This window comes from Heteronotia binoei, chromosome 2, assembly GCF_032191835.1.
Source record: "Heteronotia binoei isolate CCM8104 ecotype False Entrance Well chromosome 2, APGP_CSIRO_Hbin_v1, whole genome shotgun sequence".
Classification (NCBI taxonomy): domain Eukaryota; kingdom Metazoa; phylum Chordata; class Lepidosauria; order Squamata; family Gekkonidae; genus Heteronotia; species Heteronotia binoei.
Window position 1 is genome coordinate 58,660,874 of NC_083224.1, and position 27,048 is coordinate 58,687,921.

Sequence of the window (27,048 nt, forward strand, 5' to 3'; positions counted from 1 at the left end):
CTCGCTTGCGCCAACACGAGGATCCCACCAGTTCCTTTCTGACCGCTGCGCTGAGAGGATCTCCTTTTGTATCCCTGGTCAGTAAAGTAATCTTAGGATTGCCTTTCTTGTTGTATATAGCCCGTTTGTTATTTTCCTAGTGTAGTTAGTTAGATAGTGTTGTAAAAAAAAAAATAATTGTTGGACTTGCCCTTCAGGGCCCAGTTTTCCCCCGTTTTTCCCCTCAGAGACTTTCCTGGGTGGGGTTTTTTTAAGAGCTGCCGCTCCTGTGGGAAGAAGATTGCCCCCCCCCCCCCGACGGCCATTCCCTCTGTATCCTTTGTTTGTGCGAGGGACATCGTGTGGATTCTTGCTCACACTGCCTGAGGCTGCGGCAAGGCTTTCGGCTGCGTTGGTTGAGTCGGCACTTTGTCCTCAAAAGATGGCTGTGGCCCCGATGGTCACATCAGCCAATACATCACCGATCAGGACAGAGATGCCAGTCGAGCACGGGCATTCCACAAAACGACCTTCTGAAGGGTCAGTGAACACCCCAGCTAAGAAGCGTCGGGATGACTCAGGGACCCGATCATCCGCACCAAAGAAGGTGAAATCTAAGGAGAAGCGGAAGAAGAGATCGTCCCACACTCCTTCCCCTTCTCATGACACTTCGACATCGATGTCAACCGCTCCACCGAGGAAGATCTTGGCATCCCCACATCGTAGCCCTTCGGTGTCGAGAAACAGTGCTTTGCAGCAGTTGCGTCTATCGGCATCAGAGCAAGAGATCGACCTCACTCAGCGCTCCCATTCTTCGAGTTCGAGGCGTCGCAGTGAGAGTGACTCTGTCTCGGAGGTGGAGGTGTCGGCACTGATGGAGCCGTTGGCACCGCTGGATCAGGCAAGAGATCGGAGAGATCTGGAACCGACCACCGTAGCTCGCCGCTTCCCACCGCTTCCACCGTGGGAGCAGCGCCAGTGGCCTCCCTATGCCTATCCATAACCGCCATACCAGTGGTACCCCTCTCGTGAGTTTGCAGACTGGGACCAGCAAACTGAGGCATCCCATATGTCGAGGCTTTCCCAGCATTCTAGGCAGCGTCCCTCGGCATCGATGTCTGTCCCACCCGAAAGACGCGCCGTGGTTGTGGAGGAAGTCCACCCTAGGTCATCGGTGTCGATCCGGTCACCCGTCAGAGAGTCAATGCCGGTGCTCTCAGAACATTCTTTGAGGAGAGAGTCTTCATCGTCGGACTCCGAGGTCAGTACCGACGATCCGGACAGGGCTTTGGAACCTTCGCCAGTGTCTCATACCGCCGAGGATCTTCCCATTTCACCATCGGAGGATCTAAAGTCATATGGGGACCTGGTGAAGAGCATGGCACTCTCCCTATCTCTCCTGGTGACACAACCGCAACCCATTGTAGACGACACCGTGTTTGACATCATGCAGCAGGATATGTCTACAGCAGTTGGCCTGCCTGTAATGAAGGTAATCTTACAGGTGGTGAAGGAGCCCCGGGCGAAGCCTGCTTCTACACCTGTGTCATTAAGAAGGTTGGACCATGTGTACCACGTCCAAGAGGCCGGTGCGGAATTTCTCTTCACGCATCCAAAGCCCCATTCGGTGGTCGTATCCTCGTCAAAGGCCCGCAAGACACACTCCTCTCCACCAGACAAGGAGGGAAAGAAGCTGGTCAACGTTGGGAGGAAGCTTTACTCTGCTGGGGCGCTGGGAGTAAAGGTATCTAATTATGCCGCATGCATGGCTAGATACCAAATACTCAGTGTGGGAACAACTTACCCCCCTCCTGTCTTCCCTGAGTGAGGAGAAGAGGTCTGCTGCAAAGAAGTTGTAGAAGGAAGGCTTTGCTGTAGCCAAACAACAACTGGCTGCAGCAAAGCACATGGTGGACATCTCAGCAAGAACCATCACTTCTGCTGTCTGCCTCCACCGCCACTCCTGGCTCAGGTCAATGGCCCTCCAGCAAGACACCAGGTCCTTTGTTGAAGATCTGCTCTTCGAGGGCAAAGGCCGACAATGCACTCCAGGAAATGGATAAAAGCATAAAAACTTCCAGGAACCTGGGTGTCCCGGCGTCTTCCAGAGCTACGAATCCAAAACAGTGGAACAAACCTTGGTCAAAGAAGCCATCTCAAAAGTTCTCCCCGGAACAGCAGTGGAGACCTCGCTCTGCCCAACCTGTGAGTAAGTCCCCACAAAGGGGGAACAATTGAAACCGCTATGCTTCTGCATAGACCACTGGCAAGTCCAAGGGCGCTCACCCTCAAAAGCAGGGCCTTTGACTTTCTGGTAGCACACGTCACCATCCCCACTTCTTCGTCTATCCACCTCCGCCCATTCCTGTCGGCCTGGGAGTCTATATCTACGGCCTGGGAGTCCATTTCTACGGAGTCCATCTCAGTTCCACCTTAACTTAGAAGTTTGGTTGCCCAGTTCTGTGGACAGGTGGGTGCTTTCCATCGTCGCGGAAGGATACAAAATAGATTTTGCTTAGATTCCGAACCAATCTGTGGTAATCACAACACCCACTTCCCCACCTCTGCTGGCGGAGGTGAGCAACCTCCTACAGAAACACGACATAGAACGGGTCCTGGTGGAGGCCAGGATGGGAGGCTTCTACTCTCGTTACTTCCTGGTTCCCAAGCTGGATGGGGGGTTTGAGACCAATCATGGACCTTTGAAATCTGAACAAGTTTATTCTGTACCAGAAGTTCAGAATGTCCACTCTGCAAACAATTCTGCCCCTCATCAACCAAGGGGACTGGATGGCAACACTGGACCTCAAGGATGCCTACTTCCATGTCAGCATCCATCCTGCATTCAGACGTTTCCTTCGGTTTGCAGTAGGTTCTCAACACTTCCAGGTCAAGGCCCTTCCGTTTGGCCTGTCCACTGCACCTCGGGTGTTCACGAAGATGATGAGCATTGTGGCTACCCACCTCCGACTTCAAGGAATGGTCGTCTTTCAATACATCGACGATTGGCTCCTTGTGGCGGAGTCGAAGGAAAGTTTGTCAAACCATATTGCCAACACTCTTCGTCTTCTTCACACCTTGGGTCTGCAGGTCAATTTGGAGAAATCACACTTTACTCCATCACGGACAGTTCGGTTCATAGGTACTTTGCTGGATATGAACCTTCATCACACTTTCCTGCCTCAGCAGAGAGCGATGGACATTATCAACCTTGTTGAATTTCTGTAGAGTCGAAAGTGGGGCACGGCGCAGCAGCTGCAGCGGATGCTGGGGCTGATGGCGGCGACGACAAGCGTGCTGATCTTTGCGAAGCTGAGGATGAGAGGCCTACAACTTTGGTTTCTTCATCAGTTTCGACCATTAAGCGACTCACTTCAAAAGAGGTTTGTAATTCCACCTGTGACGCTTCAAACACTACAGTGGTGGAAATCAAAGGACAACATTTGTCAGGGAGCTCCCTTCCACCTACCTGTACCAACAATGACAATCACAACAGATGTGTCTTTATGGGGTTGGGGGACCCACATGGACGCTCTGTATGTGGGGGGCCCTTGGCCTTTGAAATTGACTCACTGCCATATAAATTATCTGGAACTGCTGGCAGTTCATTTTGCTCTTTGATCCTTCCTCCCCATGGTGGCGGGGAAGGTTGTTGCTCTGCTTGCGGGCAATACCACTGCCCTGTGTTACATCAACAGACAGGGAGGGACAGTTTCTCGACGGCTTTCTGCGTTGGCACTGGAACTGTGGTCGGAGTGCCTGGACCATGACATCTTTGTGAAGGCTGCGCATCTCCCAGGGGTGCTCAACCTGCAAGCAGGCTCGCTTAGCAGGGGTGCAGCTTTCTCACACGAGTGGGAGATACAGTGGCGCTTCCTTCATCCGTGTTTCAGCTCTGGGGGTATCCTCAGGTGGACATCTTTGCCACAGCCGAGAACCGGAAGTGTCCTCTGTTCTGCTTCAGAGCGGGCTCAGATCCAGAGTCGTTGGGAGACGGTCTGCTGTTCCCGTGGGAAGGTCGGTTCCTATATCTGTTCCCACCTCTGCCACTATTGACAAGGGTGGTCAACAAGATCGGAAGAGAGGGACCATGCTGCATCCTGGTGACTCCATGGTGGCCTCAGCAGAACTGGTTCCCTATCTTGCTCCAACTGCCGAGGGGGGTCTTCTACCAGGTTCTGGCGGAACCGGATCTTTTGTCAGCTCAGGACAGTCATGTATTCCATCACAACGTGCCCCACCTGAAGCTGACAGCGTGGTTCATGGACCCTATGAGTTCTCCAGCAGAGTCCAACACGTTTTCCTGAATAGCAGGAAGCTGTCTACCCGCACTTCTTATGATAGGAAGTGGCGGAAGTTTCTTCAGTTTTTAGTTGATCCTACAGTTTCGCCCCAGAGGGTGGGGCTGCTGGTTATTTTTGAGTTTTTGTTATCTCTGGTGGATGCTGGCCTTGTTTTTTCCTCCATTAAAGTTTATCTGGCGGCAATATCTGCATTCCATGAACCAGTGGAGGGGCATTCAGTTTTTGCACACCCTCATTCTAAGAGATTTTTGAAGGGTTTGCTTAGGCTTCATCCTTCTTCAAGATCACCTCCACAGTTGTGGGATTTGACTCTAGTGTTGGACAGGCTGACTCGGCGTCCTTTTGAGCAGATGGCCACATGCTCGTTACAACTCCTATCTTGGAAGACTGACTTTTTGGTAGCCATCACATCAGCACGCCTTGCAGGGGAGCTCACGGCTATGCGTTGTGACTACCCATATTTAGCTTTTCAGGAGTCTGGAGTGTCCTTAGCTCCTGATATTTCCTTTCTCCCCAAGGTGGTTTCTCAGTTCCACCTTAACTTAGAAGTTTGGTTGCCCACGTTTTATCCTACACCTTCCTAGATTGCATGCTTTAGATGTTAAGTGTGCCTTATTGTTTTATTTGAGTTGCTCCAAGAGTTTTCATAAGAAGCAGCATCTTTTTGTTTCTTATGCTGCTTTTAAGTTAGGTTCTAGAATCTCGTCTCAGCGGCTTTCAAAATGGCTCACTGAGACTATTAAACTGTGTTATTTGTTGGCTAAGAAGCCGTTACCTGGGCCTATTCACGGACACTCTACAAGAGCGATGGCGACGTTGGTGTCGTTCCTAAAAGGCGTTTCCCTGACGGACGTTTGCAAGGCTGCCGCCTGGTCCTCTCCACATGCCTTTATGAAGCACTATGCGCTGGACGTGCATGCTCAACAGAGGACTTGTCTGGGAACTGTGGTGCTGCAAGCTGTTTCTTCTGGTTGACCGTCTTCCCGCCTCCAGGTATGTCTTGCTTGCTAATCTCCCATGAGTGCGAAGCACAGAGACCACGAAGAAGATAGACAGGTTGCTTACCTGTAACTGTAGATCTTCGAGTAGTCATCTGCGCATTCATGCTACCCGCCCTCCTTTCCCACTGCTGATGGTCTCCCTCCAGTAGGGGCTTCCAGCGTTCAGGAAGGAACTGGTGGGATCCTCGCGCTGGCGAGCATGCTCACTTGCACGCCTGCGCATGCCCGTTGGTGCTGAGTACGGAAAAATCCTGGGCTTTTTAGGTACCGATTCGGGGATCAGCGCAGGCGCTCTATCCCATGAGTGTGAATGCACAGATGACCACTCGAAGATCTACAGTTACAGGTAATCAAGCTGTCTTTACAGGAGAACTTTTTTTCCATACGCTGATACAGAATTGAGGAAGTCAGCAAGTCTGTGCAGTATGCATAGTGGTATGAAATTAATCATCCATGCTGATTAATCAAGGCAAAGGTTAAGGCTTGATCTTAGTAACAAGTTTGCCCCTGCCATGAATAATTCTTTATCTTGTATTAGAGAGAACCAGTTTGATGTAGTGCTTAACAGCACAGACTCTAATCTGGGGGAACCAGGTTTGATTCCCCACTTCTCCACATGCAGCTGTTGGTGTGACCTTGGGTCAGTCACAAGTTCTTTTATAGATGTTCTCTCAAGAGCAGTTATCAAAAGAGCTCTTTCAGCCCCACCTGCCTTACAGTGTCTGTTGTTGGGGAAATGAAGGGAAAGGCGATTGTAAGGCATTCTGAGCCTCTTAAGTGAAGGGTGGGTATAGCAGCGCCCGCCTCACGGCCTCACTGGATCTCTTTATTTCAGTCTCTTCGGGGTATTTTACTTTGTTATTTGATGGAAATAGAATTCTCTACGCAGGGAACCACAGCAGCTTTGTAGTTTTTCCCAAAAATATAGGCTCTCAAGAACTTTAACTCAAACCACAGATTTATTATAACACAAAGTCTTTAAACTGGGGATATGGGAGATATTTACACAGGCTAACACGTTGCTCAGTTGTTTCAGGCTTTACAAAAACTTTTTCTTCCTTTAAGTTTCTCAGTTACACAGTTCACAGTTTCCCTATAACTCACTCTCCACCTCTAGCCAAGGTCTGGCCTCTTGGGAATGATGTGCCAAGTCTCACCCCTCGACTGGAGCCACTACTGCCAGTCCTCCTGGTGTCTCAGACCCACATCCGCTCCCTCAACCACCTCACTAGATCTTCAGAGTTGTCTATAGGTGTCTGTGACCGTTCAGGTCTTGACTGACTCACACTTGTTCCTCACACACAGCCCTCTTGGCTGGTTTTGTCGAGCTTGCAGCCTTTGGAAGTCTTTCCTGCCACTGTCTCAAACTCCTTCACAGGATCAGCTGTCCCCTCAGCCTCGGTCAGGCACAAACTGACCCACTCAGTCTCTGTCAGGCCCCAACACTGACAGACTTCTGACAGGCACCAACTCTGTCAGACACCAACTGACTGAACGACTGCCTCAGCAGTTTCTGTCACTCAACCACTTTCCCTCCCTGAGAGCTCCAAGCACTTTGCCCCCACCCTCAGGTCACCTGACGCAGGCCCTGTGCGTCTTCAGTTTCTGCTTAACCCCTAGCTTTCCATCACAGTGGGGTATAATCCAATCTCTTCTTCTAGCAATTCCATTTACACAAAGGCCCATTGGAAATGATTGACCTTGAACATACAGAAAACTTAGTCTTTGCTATAGAATGACCATTGGATACTTCCCGTGAGGGGGTCCTTCTCCTCTGAGAACAGGAGGACATCTTGTGGGTGATTCCTAACCTACTTGCAGGGAGGCAGAACTTGAAGTTTCACTTCCTGTTCTGGTTAGGAGTCACTCATCCCTCAGTTTGGTAACTCCGAGAAGCAGTAACTCATTGGAAAAAAGACTTGTATAAAAACTGTTAATAACCTCAAGAAGAAGGAAACATTCCAGAACAGGAAAAGAAATAAGAACAGCATTTTCTCTTGAAACATAAAGCTTCAACAAACTGTTATTGGTATCATGCCAACCCTGTACTAAGGTCATGTACCCCATTGCTAAGGTAAATATCCATACTTTCGCCTTAGGCACATCCTAACTCTCTCTGGTATATGACTTTTTTTTTCAACCGATGAATAGACAGATGAATTTTTGGAGCAGGTGCCTGGAGAAGGAGAACAAACCCTAGGCGGGCCAAGATGTCCTCCTGTTCTCAGAGGAAAAGGACCTCTCACGGTAAGTATCAAATGGTCGTTCTCCCTCTGAGGCAGGAGGACATCTTGTGGGACATCTCAAAGCAATGTCCCAATTCAGGGTGTGGAAATGTTGTCCTCCTCCTTCAGTATCTGCTGCAGTACTAGACGGCCAAAAGCCACATCCGCTGATGAGTAGACATTTATCTTATAATGCCTTATAAATGTGGACAGGGACGACCAGGTGGCAGCCCTACAGACTTCTTGAACAAAAGCTCTCCTATTAAATGCAGCATTGCTGGCTGCGTTGCGGACACAGTGGGCTGTTATACCCTTGGGCACTGGAACGTTTTGGATTTTATATACCTTGGCAATGCAAAGCCTAATAGCCTTACTAATAGAAGCAGCCGACATTTTCTTCCCCATATAAGGGGGAGAAACATTTATAAATAAAATATCCGTCTTGCATATTTTCTCAGTTCAAACAATGTAACATTTGAGTGCACGCCTCACGTCCAAAGTATGCCACATTTTTTCCTTTGGCCGCGACGGACCTGGATAGAAGGATGGTAAATATATCTCCTGCTCCAGATGAAATGTGGATGAAACTTTGGGTCTGAAAGTAGGGTCTGTCTGAAGCACAACCTTGTCCTTATGAAAAACATAACTCAGATTTGATAGACAAGGCTCCTAGCTCTGATATCCGCTGAGCCGATGTAATTACTGTAAGGAAGAGTGCTTTCATCTGAAGATGATTCAAGGAAGATTCCTGAATGGGCTCGAAGGGATGTTTGGTTAAGGCTACAAGAACTGTACTGAGGCACCATGTAGGAAACCTGTGCACTTGTGGTGGTTGGGGCAATGTTGCACCCCTAAGAAAAACGCGATACATGAGGATGCTTAGATAGGGACATCTTGTTGAGCCTTGGCAAAACCGATGCTAAAACTGCCACTTGCCTCTTCAAAGTGGTGGCATGAAGACCCAAGGTCAGACCCTCCTGAAGAAAGTCCAAAACATTTATCAATCTTGGTCTCAGACAATCCCCTTACGGCAACCCCATTGAACGAACGTCTTCCAGGTAAGTTTGTATATTGTTGGGTAGATGGTCTTCTAGAAGCGACTATGGTTTCTGTTAGTGAATTAGAGTATCCTAAACCTAACAACTTTTTTCTCTCAATTTCCAAGTGGTTAAGTGAAGCCACTCTGGATGTGGATGTACTATGGGACCCTGCTGAAGTAGGTCCTCCTGAATCGGAAGTGTCATTGGAGTTTCCAGAGACAACTCTACTAGATCTGCAAACCAAGGGCGTCATGGCCAGTGGGTTGCAACTAGTATCACATCGGCCCTCTTCTCCCTGATTTTCCAGATCAGTCTGGGTAGAAGAGGAATGGGTGGAAATGCGTATAGCAGCTCCCTTGGCCACTGGGTTATTAGAGCATCCGTTGCTTCCACCATCTGACAATAATACTTTGTGAAGAACCGCTTCAGCTGATAGTTTGTGCTGGAGGCAAACAGATCTGCTTGAGGCCGACCGAAATGTTCCACAATCTGTCTGAACACTCTGGGGTTGAGAGACCATTCCGACTGCTTGATCTCCTGGCGACTCAACCAGTCTGCTCTGATGTTGTCCTCTCCCCTGATATGTTTGGCCCAGATCGACGCCAGGTGCACTTGGGTCCAAGAAAATAGCATGGACGCTTCCTAGTGTAGACCCTTGGACCTGGAGCCCCCTGTTTGTTTATATAAGCCTTCACAGCCACATTGTCAGTCCATATGAGAACATGAGCTGCTTCCACCTTGTTGGAGAATTGAACCAGTACCAGTCGAACAGCCCACAACTCTAGAATGTTGATAGGAAGACTGGTTTCCTTCCGAGACCACTTCCCTTGAATTGAGGAATTTTGAAGGGTAGCCCCCATCCCGATAGACTGACGTCTGTAAAGATCTGAAGGTGCTCTGCAATCCAGAATACTTTCTCCTTGGACAGGTTCGATGTCTTCGTCGACCATACTAGACTGTGTTTGACTGGGAGGGGAACCCGAATAGGCATATCTACCTTCTGAGAAATCTTGGCTTGATATGGGCAAAGAAAACCTTGAAGTTTTCTGGAGTGGAACCTGCCCCATTCATTGAATGGTGACAATCGTGGAAATCAGTAGACCCTGCAGGGCAGCCATGGACCTTAGGGAAGAGTGTCTGCTCCGGATGACTGACCTCACTGCCTCTCTGTTACGCGCAGCCTTCTGACTTGGAAGGTACAGATGTGTCGTCATCGTATCCAGGATTACCCCCAGGTGTTCCAGATGGTGGGTTGGGGATATGGAACTCTTCTGAAGATTCATCAGGAAACCTAAGGACTGAAGACGATCGACAGTCTCTTGCGTGGCCTATTTGGCTCTCTCCAGGGATGGGGCATGAATCAAGTTGTCCAGATACGGATGAATATGGATGCCCTTCTCTCTCAGCATAACTACTGGTGTCACTAGAAGCTTTGTAAACACCCTTGGGGTTGAGGCCAGACCAAAGGGAACGGTTCGAAACTGAAAATGCTGATCTCTGTAACAAAATCGTAGAAACTTCCGATGCCCCACAAAGATTGGAACATGCAGATGTGCCTCTGTGAGATCTATCGAAGTCAGGAACTCTTGAGGTTGGAGTGCTTCCGCTATGACTCTCTGTGTTTCCATCCTGAAGTGCATTAGAACTACAAATCTGTTGACATAAAGTATGTCAACAGATTTGTAGTTCCAAGGCACTTCAGGATAGAAACACTGAGAGTCATAGCAGAAGCACTCTTTGGGACCGTGAAAAAAATAGAGTAGACTCCTTGTTGTCTTTCTAAGATTGGAAGCCTTTCTATGGCTTCGATGTCGAGAAGGTGTTGAATAGCTTACAGAGTTCACTATGTCTTCTCTGGCTTTCTGTGAACTGGGGAAGGAAAAAATCGAGGAGATGGGAAGGACACAAAATCAATTTTGTAGTCGTCGGAGATGACTTCTTGGCACCATCTGTCTGCTGGAGACGTCATCCACTGTGAAGCGAAGTACTAAAGTCTTGCTCCGACTGGCAACAGAAGGCAGTCATGCCTTGTTAGACTTAGGATCTCTGTCCGGCCTGGTGGATTGCTTGTTGCCTGATTTTCCAAATCTGTTTGGGAAGCTTTGCCTACGAAAAGAGTTCTTCTGATTCCACGACGATCTCCGGGAATCCTGATTTGCTCTAGGAAGAGTGCTTTGGGTCCGAAAGAATGATGAAAAGGACTGTCTTCTGTCTTTTTGGCATTGCCTTTTTCTTGTCCTTAGTCTCCACAAGGATCTTGTCCAGATCCTCCCCAAACAGCCTACCTCTGTGAAAAAGATAAGCCATAACAATATTCTTGGAATGAGAATCAGCTGACCAAGCTCTAAGTCACACTGTACTTCTGGCTGCAGGGGTGGACGAAATAACACGAGAAGCAAACACCATTGAATCCAAGGTTGAATTCGTGAGGAAGGAAATAGCCTTTAGGATCCTATTTGCCCCATCAAAGATCTTACAATTGTCATCTGGTAACATCTGGATCAATTTCCTCATCCAAACGATGCTTGCCCGTGCAACCATGGACCCCACAGCCGAAGCTTTTAGAATCATGGCTGTGCTCTCATGAGCTTTGCGCAATGCAAAATCTGCTTTCTTATCTAGGCTGTCCTTCAAGGAACCATGCCCATCTTCTGACACTAGGCCAGAGCTTTGCAATGCCGTAATTGGCCCGTCTACCATGGAAACTTTTAGAAATTGGTCTGTGGAGGAATAAAGATGGTATAATCTTTTCAAGAACCCAGGGTACTGTTTATTGACAAATGGCTTCTTCCATTCTGCCCTCATCTGCCTTTCAAAATATGATGGAAAAGGAAAAGCCTTGCCCGACACAGCATGCTTGGGGAAAAACTCTGAATCCCCTTGTTTATAACGCTTACTGGGCTGTTGTTCCGGCTTCTCTTCTACATCAGGATCATCGTGTAGATCTAAGGCCATTAAGGCCTTAACCAAAATATAACTATGATCCTCTACCTTAAAGAACCTGGCAGATGGTTCAGGGACTTCAATATCCATTTCTTCCTCCTCTTAGGAGAATTCCCCCTCTTCTCTAGTGCTTTGATCATCCCCCATGGCACAGCCTGCGCCCATGGACAATTCAGCCACATTGCGGTTTCCCTGTTTCTGTGCCGCCTTTGTCGGCCATTTAGTCCCCTTAGAAGCCTTCTGCCTTGTACGAGGGGAAGGGGAGGAGGAAGAAGAAGAGGAAAACCTATGTCTTCTTCTACCTCTTTTGCCACATGCCCTAGAAAGCCCCTCTATTAACTGCTCAGATAGTTGCGCAAAAAATTCTGGAGGCAAGGTCACTGGGGCCGTATTGCCTTGCAATGGGCATTTGGTCTCCTTGCGAGGTGGACACAGAGGGAGCCGAACCCTCAGCGGTAGCCATCATAAATACACTGAAAATAAAGCAGTCGGCTGCACAGCTCACCACCCAGGTGATACCAGACGAAGCAGCACGACCTCCCAGGCTTTGGAAGCCTCTCCTTCACAAGTACGCTGTCGTCCAGTCCGCTAGCCGCTTTGGCGTGCTTTCCTCAAAGAGGCGATATGGCGGCTATGATAGGGAGATCCGCACAAGCCAGCTATGGGTCTTGTCAGCTTCACTCCAAAAGACGCCCCGGGTCAGCCCACCTGCAAATCAGCTGGAATCCAGGTCCCTTGGCCTTGCTCTAGGCCAAAAGGCCCCGGATCTTCTTGCGTTGGCGCGAAAAAACCACACTTAAAATGGCTGCCAGGACAACCCTCAGCCAAAAAAAGGCACTCCCACAGCCAAACGGCTGTCTAAACTCCCCAGAACTCTTTCTCTGGCTGAGAGCAGAAGTATAGAATAGAGGGAGACAGGTAAGAGATAAGACAGTATAGAATAGAATTGAAGAAAAAACAAGTATTTTAAAAGAAAAAACTGAAGCAGGCGAAGCCTGCTGCAGGTGCTCTCCCTTCTGAGGCAGGAAAAGAACTGAGGGATGAGTGACTTCTAACCAGAACAGGAGGTGAAACTTCAAGTCCTGCCTCCCTGCAAGTAGATTAGGAATCACCCATAAGATGTCCTCCTGCCTCAGAGGGAGAACACTCTTCTTCTTCCGCTATCTAGTTGTCATGGAACTTGTTCATATGATCCAAGCATTAGCTTTAGTTATTTAATGTGCTCACTAAAATTTGCAGCCATTGGCATTTGGTTTTTTCATATTCTTTGGTTTAATCTTGAGGGAAAGTATGTTGTTAACAGTAACTATACTGTGCTTATCATACATGCAAAATAGTGATACCAGGTATGGTATATAGAAGGATTTCTTAAAACTTGGCATTGTGCATATCTTTATATGTTCACAGGCTCTATTCATGTGATCAGGAACTCTGGAAAAGCAGAATTTCCAATTGTGTTTGTGGGAACCTGTGCCCATACAATTCAAATGCATGTAGGATCTGTGCCAGTGTGGGGATCAGTGTGCACAAGTAGGAAGTGGAGCTAGGTGGAGCTAGTAGGTGCAGTCAGCTCTTTGCTGCATGCATGTGGGCTGTGTGACACACAACCTGTGTGTGTGTGTGTGTGTGTGTGTGATGTGAATGATTAGTTACAGTTAACAAGATGTTTTCTATCTTGGGCAGTTTATGTGGATTTGAAAACTGTTCTCAATAATAGTTTGGGCAGTTTATGGGGACTTGAAAACTGTTCTCAATAATAGTTTTATCTGTCCTGAATGTATGGCAACACTGTCTCCTAGATGTGTTAGTCTGGACCAATGATCAAGTCATTCACTGGATTCAGTCCATTGGGCTTAGAGAATATGCCAACAACATCATTGAGAGTGGAGTCCATGGGGCACTCATAGCTTTGGATGAGAATTTTGATCATAATAGTCTGGCACTTGTGTTACAAATACCCACTCAAAACACTCAGGTAAGAAGAAATGTTCATTGATGTTCCAGGGCAAAAGTCATATATTTCTTTCTTTGAGTCTTGGTATCTGCCAAAGAATTAATGGAATTTCGGAGAACATGAAAGAAATTGAAGTAAAATGTTAACTGAAACAATGTCCTTTTAAAAATTGAATAATTCAGTCTGTTAGGAAGTGTAGCAGTTTATGCCTTGAAAACATAAGAGCTCTACAAATACCCCTCACCCCATGTTAATCCACTCCAACCACATTTCCCCTATACTATACTCTATTCACCTATACTTCCTTGTACCAGAGCCCAACCTACAGAATCCCTGTCACCAGTCAAGATCACTAAATGGAATCTCTGAGTTCAAAGGCAGTCTACCTTAGAATACCAGATGGTGATAACAAACTTTTATTTGTTTGTTTCAATTTATATTCCACCATTCCTGCTAGCAGGCTCAGGGTGGGTTGCAACAGTAAATTATACAATCATTAAAATGAATAAATAAATATCAGAACAGTAAAAGCAGTTAACATTGGTAAAAGGTAGGCATTACAACAGATTGCAAGCTTAGTGATCCTAATAGAGGGAAGCAATTGGGCCACAGCTGAAGAGGATCTTCTTTGTGGTCTCTGTGCTTCACACTCATGGGATAGAGTGCCTGCGCCGATCCCCGAATCGGTACCTAAAAAGCCTGGGATTATTTCGTGCTCGGCACCAAAGGGCATGCGCAGGCGTCCCACTGCGCATGCTCGCCGGCACTAGCGCGAGGATCCCGCCAGTTCCTTTCTGACCGCTGTGCTGAGAGGATCTCCTTTCGGGTCCCCAGTCAGTAAAGTAATCGTACGATTACTTTTTCTTGTTGTATATAGCCCGTTTGTTATTTTCTTAGTGTAGTTAGTTAGTTAGTTATTAGATAGTTAGTGTTGTTTAAAAAAAATGTTGGACTTGCCCTTTGGGGCCCAGTTTTCCCCCATTTTTACCCTCAGAGACTTTCCTGGGTGGGTTTTTTCCTTGGTGTCTATGGAAAGACGTTGGGGTTTTTTTAAGAGGTGCTGCTCCTGTGGGAAGAAGATTGCCCCCTCTGACGGCCATTCCCTCTGTCTTCTTTGTTTGGGCGAGGGACATCGTGTGGATTCTTGCTCGCACTGCCTGAGTTTTTCTAAGCAAACTCGCAAGAATCGAGTGGTGAGGCTTTCGGCTGCGTTGGTAGAGTCGGCACTTCGTCCTCAAAAGATGGAATCGGGCCCGTCGGTACCGATGGGAGAGGCCGTGGCCCCGACGGTCACATCGGCTGATACATTGCCCATCAGGACTGAGATGCCAGTCGAGCACGGGCGTTCCACAAAGCGACCTTCTGAAGGGTCAGTGGACACCCCAGCTAAGAAGCGTCGGGATGACTCGGGGACCTGATCATCTGCACCGAAGAAGGTGAAACCTAAGGAGAAGCGGAAGAAGGCATCGTCCCGCACTCCTTCCCCTTCTCATGACGCTTTGACATCGATGTTGACCGCTCCACTGAGGAAGATCTTGGCGTCCCCACATCGTAGCCCTTCAGTGTCAAGAGGCAGTGCTTCGCAGCAGTTATGTCTATTGGCATCGGAGCAAGAGATCAACCTCACTCAGCGCTCCCATTCTTCGGGTTTGAGGCATCACAGTGAGAGCAACTCTGTCTCGGAGGTGGAGGTGTCGGCACTGATGGAGCTGTTGGCACCGCTGGATCAGGCAAGAGGTCGGAGAGAGCTTGAACCGACCACCGTAGCTCGCTGCTTCCCACCACTTCCACCGTGGGAGCAGCGCCAGTGGCCTCCCTACGCCTATCCATACCCACCGTACCAGTGGTACCCCCCTCGGGAGTTTGCAGACTGGGACCAGCAATCCGAGGCATCGCATATGTCGAGGCTTTCCCAGCACTCTAGGCAGCGCCCCTCGGCATCGATGTCCGTCCCGCCAGAAAGATGCACCGTGGTGGTGGAGGAAGTCCAGCCTAGGTCATCGGTGTCGATCCGGTCACCTGTCAGAGAGTCAACGCTGGTGCTCTCAGAACATTCTTTGAGGAGAGAGTCTTTATCGTCGGACTCCGAGGTCGGTACCGACGATCCGGACAGGGCTTTGGAACCTTTGCCAGTGTCTCATACCACTGAGGATCTTCCCTTTTCACCATCGGAGGATCTAAAGTCGTATGGGAACCTGGTGAAGAGGATGGCACTCTCCCTATCTCTCCCGGTGACACAACCGCAACGCATTGTAGACGACACCGTATTTGACATAATGCAGCGGGATACGTCTACAGCGGTTGGCCTGCCTGTAACGAAGGTCATCTTACAGGCGGTGAAGGAGCCCTGGGTGAAGCCTGCTTCTACACCTGTGTCATCAAGAAGGTTGGACCACCTGAACTGCGTCTAAGAGGCCAGTGCTGAATTTCTCTTCACGCATCCAAAGCCCAATTTGGTGGTCGTATCCTCCTTGTCAAAGGCCTGCAAGATGCACTCCTCTCCACCAGACAAGGAGGGAAAGAAGCTGGACAACGTTGGGAGGAAGTTTTACTCTGCTGGGGCACTGGGAGTAAAGGTATATAACTATGCTGCGTGCATGGCTAGATACCAATACTCAGTGTGGGAACAACTTAGCCCCCTCTTGTCTTCCCTGAGTGAGGAGAAGAGGTCTGCTGCAAAGTAGTTGCAGAAGGAAGGCTTTGCTGTAGCCAAACAACAACTGGCTGCAGCAAAGCATATGGTGGACGTCTCAACAAGAACCATCACTTCTGCTGTCTGCCTCCGCCGCCACTCCTGGCTCAGGTCAACGGCTCTCCAGCAAAACACCAGGGCCTTCGTTGAACATCTGTCCTTCGAGGGCGAAGACCTCTTCAGCTCGACCACTGACAATGCTCTTCAGGAAATGGATAAGAGCATAAAGACCTCCAGGAACCTGGGTGTCCTGGCTTCTTCCAGAGCTGCTAAACCAAAACAGTGGCACAAACCCTGGGCCAAGAAACAATATCAAAAGTTTTCCATGGAACAGCAATGGAGACCTCGCTCTGCCCAACCTGAGAGTAGGTCCCCATACAGGGGGAACAATTGAAACCGCTACGCTTCTGCACAGACCACTGGCAAGTCCAAGGGTGCTCGCCCTCATAAGCAGGGCCTTTGACTTTCTGGTAGCACGCATCACCGTCCCCACTTCTTCTTCATCTATCCGCCTCCACCCTCCTGTCGGCCTGGGAGTCCATCCTACAGAAACACGCCATAGAACGGGTCCCGGTGGAGGCCAGGATGGGAGGCTTCTACTCCCATTACTTCCTGGTTCCCAAGCTGGACGGGGGTTTGAGACCAATCATGGACCTTTGGAATCTGAACAAGTTTATTCTGTACCACAAGTTCAGAATGTCCACTCTGCAAACAATTCTGCCCCTTATCAACCAAGGGGACTGGATGGCAACACTGGACCTTAAGGTTGCCTACTTCCACGTCAGCATCCATCCTGCGTTCAGACGTTTTCTTCGGTTTGCAGTAGGTTCTCAACACTTCCAGGTCAAGGCCCTTCCGTTCGGCCTGTCCACTGCACCTCAGGTGTTCACAAAGATGATGAGCGTTGTGGCTGCCCACCTCTGACCTCAAGGGATAGTCGTCTTTCCGTACATCATCGATTGGCTCCTTGTGGCGGAGTTGAAGGAAAGTTTGTCAAACCATATTGCCACCACTCTTCGTCTTCTTCACACCTTGGGTCTGCAGGTCAATTTGGAGAAATCACACCTTACTCCATCACGGACAGTTCGGTTCATAGGTACTTTGCTGGATACGAACCTTCATCACGCTTTCCTGCCTCAGCAGAGAGCGATGGACATTATCAACCTTGTTGAATTTCTGCAGAGTCGAAAGTGGGGCACGGCGCAGCAGCTTCAGAGGATGCTGGGGCTGATGGCGGTGACTACAAGCGTGCTGATCTTTGCGAAGCTGAGGATGAGAGACCTACAACTTTGGTTTCTTCGTCAGTTTCGACCGTTAAGGGACTCACTTCTAAAGAGGTTTGTAATTCCACCTGTGACACTTCAAATACCGCAGTGGTGGAAATCAAAGGACAACATTTGCCAGGGAGCTCCTTTCCACCTACCTGTACCAACAGTGACGATCACAACAGATGCGTCTTTATGGGTTTGGGGGCCCACCTGGACACTCTGTGTGTGGGGGGCCCTTGGCCTTTGAAATTGACTCATTGCTATATAAATTACCTGGAACTGCTGGCAGTCCATTTTGCTCTTCAATCCTTCCGCCCCATGGTGGCGGGGAAGGTTGTTGCTCTGCTTACGGACAATACCACTGCCTTGTGTTACATCAACAGACAGGGAGGGACAGTTTCTTGACGGCTCTGTGCGCTGGCACTGGAACTGTGGTCGGAGTGCCTGGACCACGACATCTTTGTAAAGGCTGTGCATCTCCCAGGGGTACTTAATCTGCAAGCAGACTCCCTCAGCAGGGGTGCGGCTTCCCCACACGAGTGGGAGATACAGTGGCACTTCCTTCAACCTGTGTTTCAGCTCTGGGGGTATCCTCAGGTGGACGTCTTTGCCACAGCTGAGAACTGGAAGTGTCCTCTGTTCTGCTCCAGAGGGGGCTCGGATCCAGAGTCGTTGGGAGACGGTCTGCTGTTCCCGTGGGAAGGTCGGTTCCTATATCTGTTCCCACCTCTGCCACTATTGCCAAGGGTGGTCAACAAGATTGGAAGAGAGAGACCATGCTGCATCCTGGTGACTCCGTGGTGGCCTCGGCAGAACTGGTTCCCGATCTTGCTGCAACTGGCGAGGGATGTCTTCTACCAGATTCCGGTGGAACCGGATCTTCTGTCAGCTCAGGACGGACATGTATTCCATCACAACGTGCCCCACCTGAAGCTGACAGCGTGGTTCATCAACCCTGTGAGTTCTCCAGCAGAATCCAACATGTTTTCCTGAATAGCAGGAAGCTGTCTACCCGCGCTTCTTATGATAGGAAGTGGCAGAAGTTTCTTCAGTTTTTAGTTGATCCTACAGTTTTGCCCCAGAGGGTGGGGCTGCAGGTTATTTTTGAGTTTTTGTTGTCTTTTGTGGATGTTGGCCTTGTTTTTTCCTCCATTAAAGTTTATCTGGCGGCAATATCTGCATTCCATGAACCAGTGGAGGGGCATTCAGTTTTTGCACACCCTCATTCTAAAAGAACATAAGAACATAAGAGAAGCCATGTTGGATCAGGCCAACAGCCAATCCAGTCCAACACTCTGTGTCACACAGTGGCAAAAATTTTTTATATATACACACACACTGTGGCTAATAGCCACTGATGGACCTGTGCTCCATATTTTTATCTAAACCCCTCTTGAAGGTGGCTATACTTGTGGCCACCACTACCTCCTGCGGCAGTGAATTTCACATGTTAATCACCCTTTGGGTGAAGAAGTACTTCCTTTTATCCGTTTTAACCTGTCTGCTCAGCAATTTCAAAGAATGCCCACGAGTTCTTGTATTGTGAGAAAGGGAGAAAAGTACTTCCTTTTCTACTTTCTCCATCCCATGCATTATCTTGTAAACCTCTATCATGTCACCCCGCAGTCGACGTTTCTCCAAGCTAAAGAGTCCGAAGCGTTTCAACCTTTCTTCATAGGGAAAGTGCTCCAGCCCTTTAATCATTCTAGTTGCCCTTCTCTGGACTTTTTTTGAAGTGCTTTTTGAGATTTTTGAAGTGTTCGCTTAGGCTTCATCCTCCTTCGAGATCATCTCCACAGTTGTGGGATTTGACTCTAGTGTTGGACAGGCTGACTCGGCATGAGCCGATGGCCACATGCTAGTTACAACTCCTATCTTGGAAGACTGACTTTTTGGTAGCCATCACATCAGCATGGCGTGCAGGGGAGCTCACGGCTATGCGTTGTGAATACCCATATTTAGTTTTTCAGGAGTCTGGAGTGTCCTTAGCTCCTGATATTTCCTTTCTCCCCAAGGTGGTTTCTCAGTTCCACCTTAACTTGGAAGTTTGGTTGCCCATGTTTTATCCTACACCTTCCTCTGATGAGGAACGTAGGTTGCATGCTTTAGATGTTAAGCGTGCCTTATTGTTTTATTTGAGTCGCTCCAAGCGTTTTCGTAAGGACCAGCATCTTTTTGTTTCTTATGCTGCTCCTAAGTTAGGTTCCAGAATCTCTTCTCAGCGGCTTTCAAAATGGCTCACTGAGATTATTAAACTGTGTTATTTGTTGGCTAAGAAGTCGTTACCTGGGCCTATTCGCGGACACTCTATAAGAGCGATGGTGACATCGGTGTCGTTCCTGAAAGGCGTTTCCCTGACGGACGTTTGCAAGGCTGCCACCTAGTCCTCTCCGCATGCCTTTATGAAGCACTATGCACTGGACGTGCATGCTCAACAGAGGGCTCGTCTGGGAGCTGCGGTGCTGCAAGCTGTTTCTTCTGGTTGACCGTCTTCCTGCCTCCAGGTATGTCTTGCTTGCTAATCTCCCATGAGTGTGAAGCACAGAGACCACGAAGAAGATAGACAGGTTGCTTACCTGTAACTGTAGATCTTCGAGTGGTCATCTGTGCATTCACACTACCCGCCCTCCTTCCCCACTGCTGATGGTCTCCCTCCAGTAGGGGCTTCTAGCGGTCAGGAAGGAACTGGCGGGATCCTCGCACTGGCGCCGGTGAGCATGCGCACTGGGACGCCTGCGTATGCCTGTTGGTGCTGAGCGCGAAAAAATCCCGGGCTTTTTAGGTACTGATTCGGGGATCGGCGCAGGCTCTCTATCCCATGAGTGTGAATGCACAGATGACCACTCGAAGATCTACAGTTACAGGTAAGCAACCTGTCTTTATGCTAGTATAAATTTTCCAAAGGAATTTGGCTAGTCACTGTTTGAAGTAAGATGTTGGATTAGATGGAGACATGTGTCTTATCTATGATCACAAACTAAATGCAAGACATAGGTGAAGTACTCCCAAATATCATTTTTTTCTCCTTTCAGTTAATTTTCCTCTCAAATTAATTACCCTTCAGTTTAATTATAAGAAAACGTTCAAATATTGTCCTTATCCACTTTATTTCTAACTTCCCATCCAGCTTTCCCCATTCAATTAATTTACTTTAAAAATTCCTTCCCTGTCCCATGTATTAGAAAAAAAAAATTCCCTCGGACTTTCCCCCTTTTGAAATGGAAGAAAATGCCTGTTTTCCTTCAACATCTTTTGATCACAGACTGTCCAAGATAGCTCTGTGTCTTGAGCCACTGCACTAAATCTATACATTAACATTGCCCTGTTATCATGGCTTCCTCCCTCCAGCTTTAAGAAAACAAAGTCACTTGAATTTGAAATTGATCCAATCAACAGCCACATGCCTGCTAGTGATGTCATGACTCATTCACAACCCATGGATAGGCATTGATTGGGCAATTGAATCTCATCTATAGAGGCAGCAGAGAGTAGCTTTATTTGCTCAGTTGTAGTGGCAGCTTGGGACATTGATTTTTATTATACATTTGCCTATGAGATGGCAGTTCAGCTCCCTTTGTGTGCTGAAGGGTCTTTACAATTGGTGCTGTCCATAAGTGCCATTTGTAGATGTTCTAATGTTTTGAAGTAAAATGATGCTCTTAGTTCACTTTCAGGTATGTTCACTATGGACGTGTTCTGAGAAAATAAATCAGCTTTCAGGAAATGATTGATGATTTTCTATAGTGTTCCTAGTGTTTGTGTCCTTTAGTTCCTAGTGTTAGTTACTTTCTTTTGATAGACCATTACTGTTGTCTTATCTGATGTTATTTCCAGGCACGACAGGTGATGGAAAGAGAATTCAACAATCTGCTTGCCTTGGGCACTGATAGAAGGCTTGATGATGTGAGTACCAAGTACTATACTCTGACTAAGTCATGGTGGGAATTTGAGAAATTTGGGGCACATGCTATTGACTAAGAAATTGCCAAAGCAAATTGTACTGCTCAGGCTCTACACAGAGGGGAAAAAAATAAAGCATACATATTCTATCCAAGGAGACTGCAGATTGCGAAATGGAACCTATTAGGAAATGGTGTGGTGCAGACAAGAGAGGTTGTCTGCTTATTTCAGGGGTGGTGGGGGTTGTGGCAGCAGAGCTTGTGCTCTTTTCTTTTCTTTTTTTCTTTTCAAGGGGATCCTGTTTGTCAAATACTAGGCCATTAGCAACAAACTAACTTCTTCATCTTTAGGAAGCAGGATATCATTTCTCTATGAATAATCCTTTTTCTTTAGTTTACCATTAAGCCCTCATCAGTTGGACTAAAGGAAGTCTGAGCAGCCACAATTTTACATAAACCTAAATTCATTTATTAGTCAAAATGGTAAAGTAGACAAATCCTTAGTATGTGGACCATGGAATCCACTTCCTAAGAAGTGATAGGAATCACACAGTTTCACACTACTTGTGACAAAGCTCTCTGAAGACCAGTGATGTTGGAAACACTCTTGCCTTCATCTGGGACCTCATAGCCCCTCTGTCACCACTTCCAGTCAACTAAATCCCATGAAGTGTGAAGCTGTTCTCCTTTTCAACATTATGATGGCCTGCTATCAGAGTTTCGGGAGCCCAGCTGCTATTTGTATGCATTGTGAATCAATGTCACACTGCTTGCTGTACCAAAATGCCTGTATTATTCAGTCAATAAATATACACACTGGACTGAAAATATGCTGAGGGATTTCTTTAAACTTGGGGATCTGGGACCATTTCAGTACCAATGTCAGTTCTGCATGAGAACATAAGAGAAGCCATGTTAGATCAGGCCAATGGCCCATCCAGTCCAACACTCTGTGTCACACAGTGGAAAAAAAATTATATATATACACACACACACTGTGGCTAATAGCCACTGATGGACCTCTGCTCCATATTTTTATCTAAACCCCTCCTGAAGGTGGCTATGCTTGTGGCCGCCACCACCTCCTGTGGCAGTGAATTCCACATGTTAATCACCCTTTGGGTGAAGAAGTACTTCCTTTTATCCGTTTTAACCTGTCTGCTTTTTTGAGCTTTTCAAACGCATCTTATAAGATAAGCTGAACACATATCCCCTTGAGGCATGGTAGAGCAAGAGAGAAATAGAGCAAGAGAGAAATATTGGGCAATGACAGAAAGCCTTATGGATTTTTCAGTGTTCAGCAACTACAGGAGATGCTAACTGTTCTCTTAGTATTCCTGAGAGTGAGAAATGCATGCCAGATTAGATAATAGGAGCGGAATAGTTCAACATAAGACACTACCAAACCCCTATAAAGGCAGGGGGGTGGGGTAAGGACAACAAACAATTTAAGTGCAGCATAGGTGGGTAGGACTGAAAGCAGAATTCTTCCACTATCCGCAATTGCTTCTTCCCAGCTATTTTACCTCCATCTGGGTTTTGGGGTTACAGAGTGCCTTCTGGAGAAGAATGGCTAGAGGAAAGTGATATTAGTAGGAGGAGGGAGATAGGCAGCACTATGAAAAAAGAATTCAGCCATTCCTTCTAGCCTGTCTATCACAAACACTTTTGATATATTATATTTTGTAGATCTTCACTAAAGATTGGTTTCATGAGCAACTAAAAGTTTGAGTGAATGAAACAAACATTTTCAGAAAGGTGTGCTAGGTGCATCTTCCTGTTTTGGTGTACAGTTGGTGACAAACCAGTTTCATTCTGTATAATTAGTGAAATGGTTTCTTCTTATGAAGGTTATGGAAACAGTATGTTAACCCAGGGATAGGGGATCAAGATGAGATATAGATTGCACCTATTCTCCATGATATATATCAAATGAAAAAACTGGTATATACATGACCCTTGAGGACAGTTTTGCACATGGATCTACTATGCTGAAAGCTGTCAGACTTAGTATGTCTGGTACTCTTCCATACTATGGAAAGAAGATGAAGTCTCTCATGGAATCCTTCAAGTTAACATACTTAAAAGCAGCCATGGTGAGATCATCGCACATACCTGAAGTGGCAGACTTTGCAAAGGTAAGTGTATCTGCTGCATTTCTACAACCAGAATCATGAAGGACATCCAGTGACGTAAAGGTCATCTTATCATGCACATAGCCATGAGCAAAAATCTGTGGCACCAAAATTGCACACAATTATCTATAGATTAAAGAAAACTTTTACAAGCTTCCTCTCCCTGCCAGTTTCTCAAATAGCAGTGCCCCATGTGCACTTGAAGCACAGATCTGAGTAGTGTGGTCAACCCCAGATAATCCAAAATCAAGTCCTTAGATGAGAGGGGGGCAGGTTTAAATAAAGTACTATGAATGATTTTCATGTTCTGAGTCATGACTCTTTAAAAAAACACAAAATACAATCTCTTGAAATCTAAAATCTAGTCTCTTATTAGCTATGAGTTTCGGCAACTTTCTGTTTATAAAAAGATAAAAATTATACTCTGTATTCCAAGTGTAATAATTGTTTAAGTGGTTCAAAACTTTAATGCTTTGGATATTGGGACAGTTCCAGTATAAGTTTTGTGACGTAATCATTTTGGAAAGGGATGAGGTCAAGAGCAGATAGAACACTCATCCCCTGTAGAGTGCATATCTTGAAATACTTTTGAGATAAGTAATTCTGTTCATTGCATTCTACATCATAACTCCTAGGACTGTGTCAGCAAGCTGTTCTGTTGTCTTCAGTTATGCTACCTGCCACTCCACTGAACAAAGTTTGAAGGCTTTTTCCTATCTGTGGAGACTTCCTCCAACTTAGATCTCTTCCCACGAATGGAAGAGCATCTTAGACTGGAGGAAGCTCCTCCAGCCTAGGGTAGGAGACTGCTCACTGAAATTGTCCCATAAATTATACATGACTAAGGAGATGTTCCTGGAATTGGAGACTCATAGTTAGCCCTGCCCTAGATATCCTGGGCCACCCTGATCTTGTCAGAAGCTAAGCAGAGCCAGCCCTTGTCAGTTAGTTGGATGAGAAGTTAAGCTAAGTTAAGGGTTGCTATGCAGGGCCAGGCAATGGCAAACCACCTCTGACCATCTCTTACCTTGGAAACTTTACAGGGTTGCCCAAAGTTAGCAGAACACCTAGGATATGCAGATTGTCCTAAAAACAAACCTGGACACAGTCACATCCTTAAAGATCTCCCCAGTCTTAACACCAAAGAGCAAGACTTTATTTGAAGAGTGGAGAAGCACTGGAGACCTAGCCTGAGGACTGCTTCACATATGAGATGATTTCCTATATGGAAGATCATCTCTGTATAGGAAAGAAATTCATATGATCATATATACAATCATGCTTAAGACAGGTTCCTTTATTTTTCTGACATTATGCATGTTTGGAAACCCCTGCACAGTTTCCAAGTATATGCATCTGAGGGCCAGAGTAGACGTTAAAGGGTCCATGGGACTGACCTGTAGATACCAAAACAGCCCCCTAAGGCAGAGGGGGGGGCAGAGAGCAAGATCACAGGGTCCTGCCAGCTCATGACATTTCAAATGGCCAAGTTCAGCTATAAAATTGTGTCGGTTATAAAATTATGCTTCACCATAAAGTCTAGTTTGGCCATGAGGCAATATGAAGTGTTGTTACTTCAAAACATGACATCTGTGAAGTTAGGTTTAGTCAGGCCATTGGTTCAGCTGAAAACTGTCTACTCTGACTGACAACTCTTAGTCCTTAGGTCCTTTAAGTGGGAATGCCAGAAGTGAACCTGGGCACTTATGCCAGTAAAGTGCATGCTCTGCTACTGAGCCACAGCCACTCTTCTGACATGCTATCCAAGACTCCCCAAGATGTTGAGGAGAGAATCCAAATGGTGTTCTATCATAGTGATAAATATATAATGAACTAAATAATTGACAGTTTGCTACCCTTTAACAGAACCCCCAAATCTGCTGTGTGTGGTGGACTGCACTTAACCTAATAATAGGGCTAGCCATGAGATTTTCCTGAGCCTAGCTTATATGAAGCACATAGAGGTAGAACCAGAATGACCTGAGAGAAGAATGGAACAAAGGGGTATGCATGTGGAATTTTCCATTATTTAGAAAGAACTCTGTCAGTTGGGTGCTATGGATTCAGAGACATCAAATATTTTTAGATGAAGGGAGGTAATCTAATAATGTACAAGTTAGCCTAGCAATTTTTGGGGATACAGTATTGGTATGTTGCAAATAACTGTTAGAGGTTCCTAATTTCCTCTTTGAGGGCTGGAAATAGATGCTCTTAAGGACCATTTCAGAATATTCATTGGCCTGTCAAGGTCTGTATTGTTTGCTCTGACCAGCACCACAACCAGTACACAATATCACAGCAGCAGAAATTTAAAAGCAACAAGGAAATGGAGTAGTCAAAGTAGTAAAAATACTTGATTTGCTACAAATCAGCCAGTTTGATGTTTCTGGCTCTGATTTTATAATTTAAGAAAATTGAGGAGGTAACTAATCAACATTTGCCATTCTGGTTATGCATATATGTTCCAGTTACTTGATTCAGTCTCAGCTATTGCACACAAAAACCACATTTGTGCATTTCTCTAGATTATGGGTGGCCAAACTGGTTTGAGAGCCACATGTGACTCTTTCACACATATTGTGTGGCTCTCAAAGTCCCCACTGACCCATCAGCTAGCTTGGAGAAGACATCTGTCTCTTTAAATTACTTCTCCAAGCCAAGTCAGTTGGTGGCTTGGAGAATGCATTTAAAGTTGCTTTCTTTCTACCTCTCCTTCCCTCCTCTCTCCCCCATCTTCCTTCCTTCTCTCAAACATCTGACATTTGTTCTATGTGGCTCTTGTATTAAGCAACTTTGGCCACATGTGGTCTAGATAATTTGACCTTTTTGGATGAACTAATGTAGGGATCCCCAGCCTTTTGAAACCTGAAAACTTAGGAATTCTACCAGTGTTGTGAGCACAGATATAAAATGGCTGCTTCAGAAGATTGAACCAACTACAAAATGGCTGTCACAGGAGGCATAGCCAACTGCAAAATATCGGGTTATGCATAACTCTAATAGTAAGTCTTTAACATGTTCAGGCAGAAGCTTTGTTTAACAGAATGGATTTTAAAATGAACATATGGTTTCAAATTTTTGTCTTGTATACACACAGTTTATTGTCAGACATGCAGTAAAGACCTTTGTGGTGTGGTGGAGCTGCTGCTAAAGCAATGTTTTTCAGTATCTGCACAGCCATTCACAAATGCTGCTGGGCAAAAAACCCACCTGCCCCACTCATTTTCTAAAAATGTTTTGGCTCCAGAAAAGGTACCAATAAGTGCCATGGCACCCATGAGTGCCACGCTGGGAACCCCTGAACTAGAGATTCAGTATTTAGAGTTCTAAATTGAAATCAGCCTTTGTTAATATGGGTAATGTATCCTTTTTTAGACTCACTAGAACTCTGTGAGAATGGATGAGACTGACAGGTCAAAGGTCATCCAGGAAGCTTTATGACAGTATTGCAATCTGGATATCTGACATCTAGAATTTTACACCATGATACATCACATTGTCTGAATAGAAAACCTCACTGAAATGCTAGCAGTTAAGCTTATTCTAAAGCTCTGCCCCATTGCAAATGATGTAGCGTGTGTGTGTGTGTCTGTCAACCTTGCTATAAT

At 46.7% G+C, this 27,048-nt stretch overlaps 1 protein-coding gene across 6 annotated transcripts in view; it reads left to right on the plus strand.

Moving 5' to 3' along the window:
* PPFIA4 (PTPRF interacting protein alpha 4) overlaps positions 1 to 27,048 on the plus strand; it is a 285,024-nt gene that overhangs the window by 230,948 nt on the left and 27,028 nt on the right. For all 6 annotated transcript variants that reach the window (XM_060231094.1, XM_060231093.1, XM_060231095.1 and 3 more), the window contains 2 exons: positions 13,292 to 13,467; positions 21,241 to 21,309. In XM_060231094.1, coding sequence (XP_060087077.1) covers positions 13,292 to 13,467; positions 21,241 to 21,309 — 245 coding nt within the window. The remainder of the gene's footprint in view (positions 1 to 13,291; positions 13,468 to 21,240; positions 21,310 to 27,048) is intronic.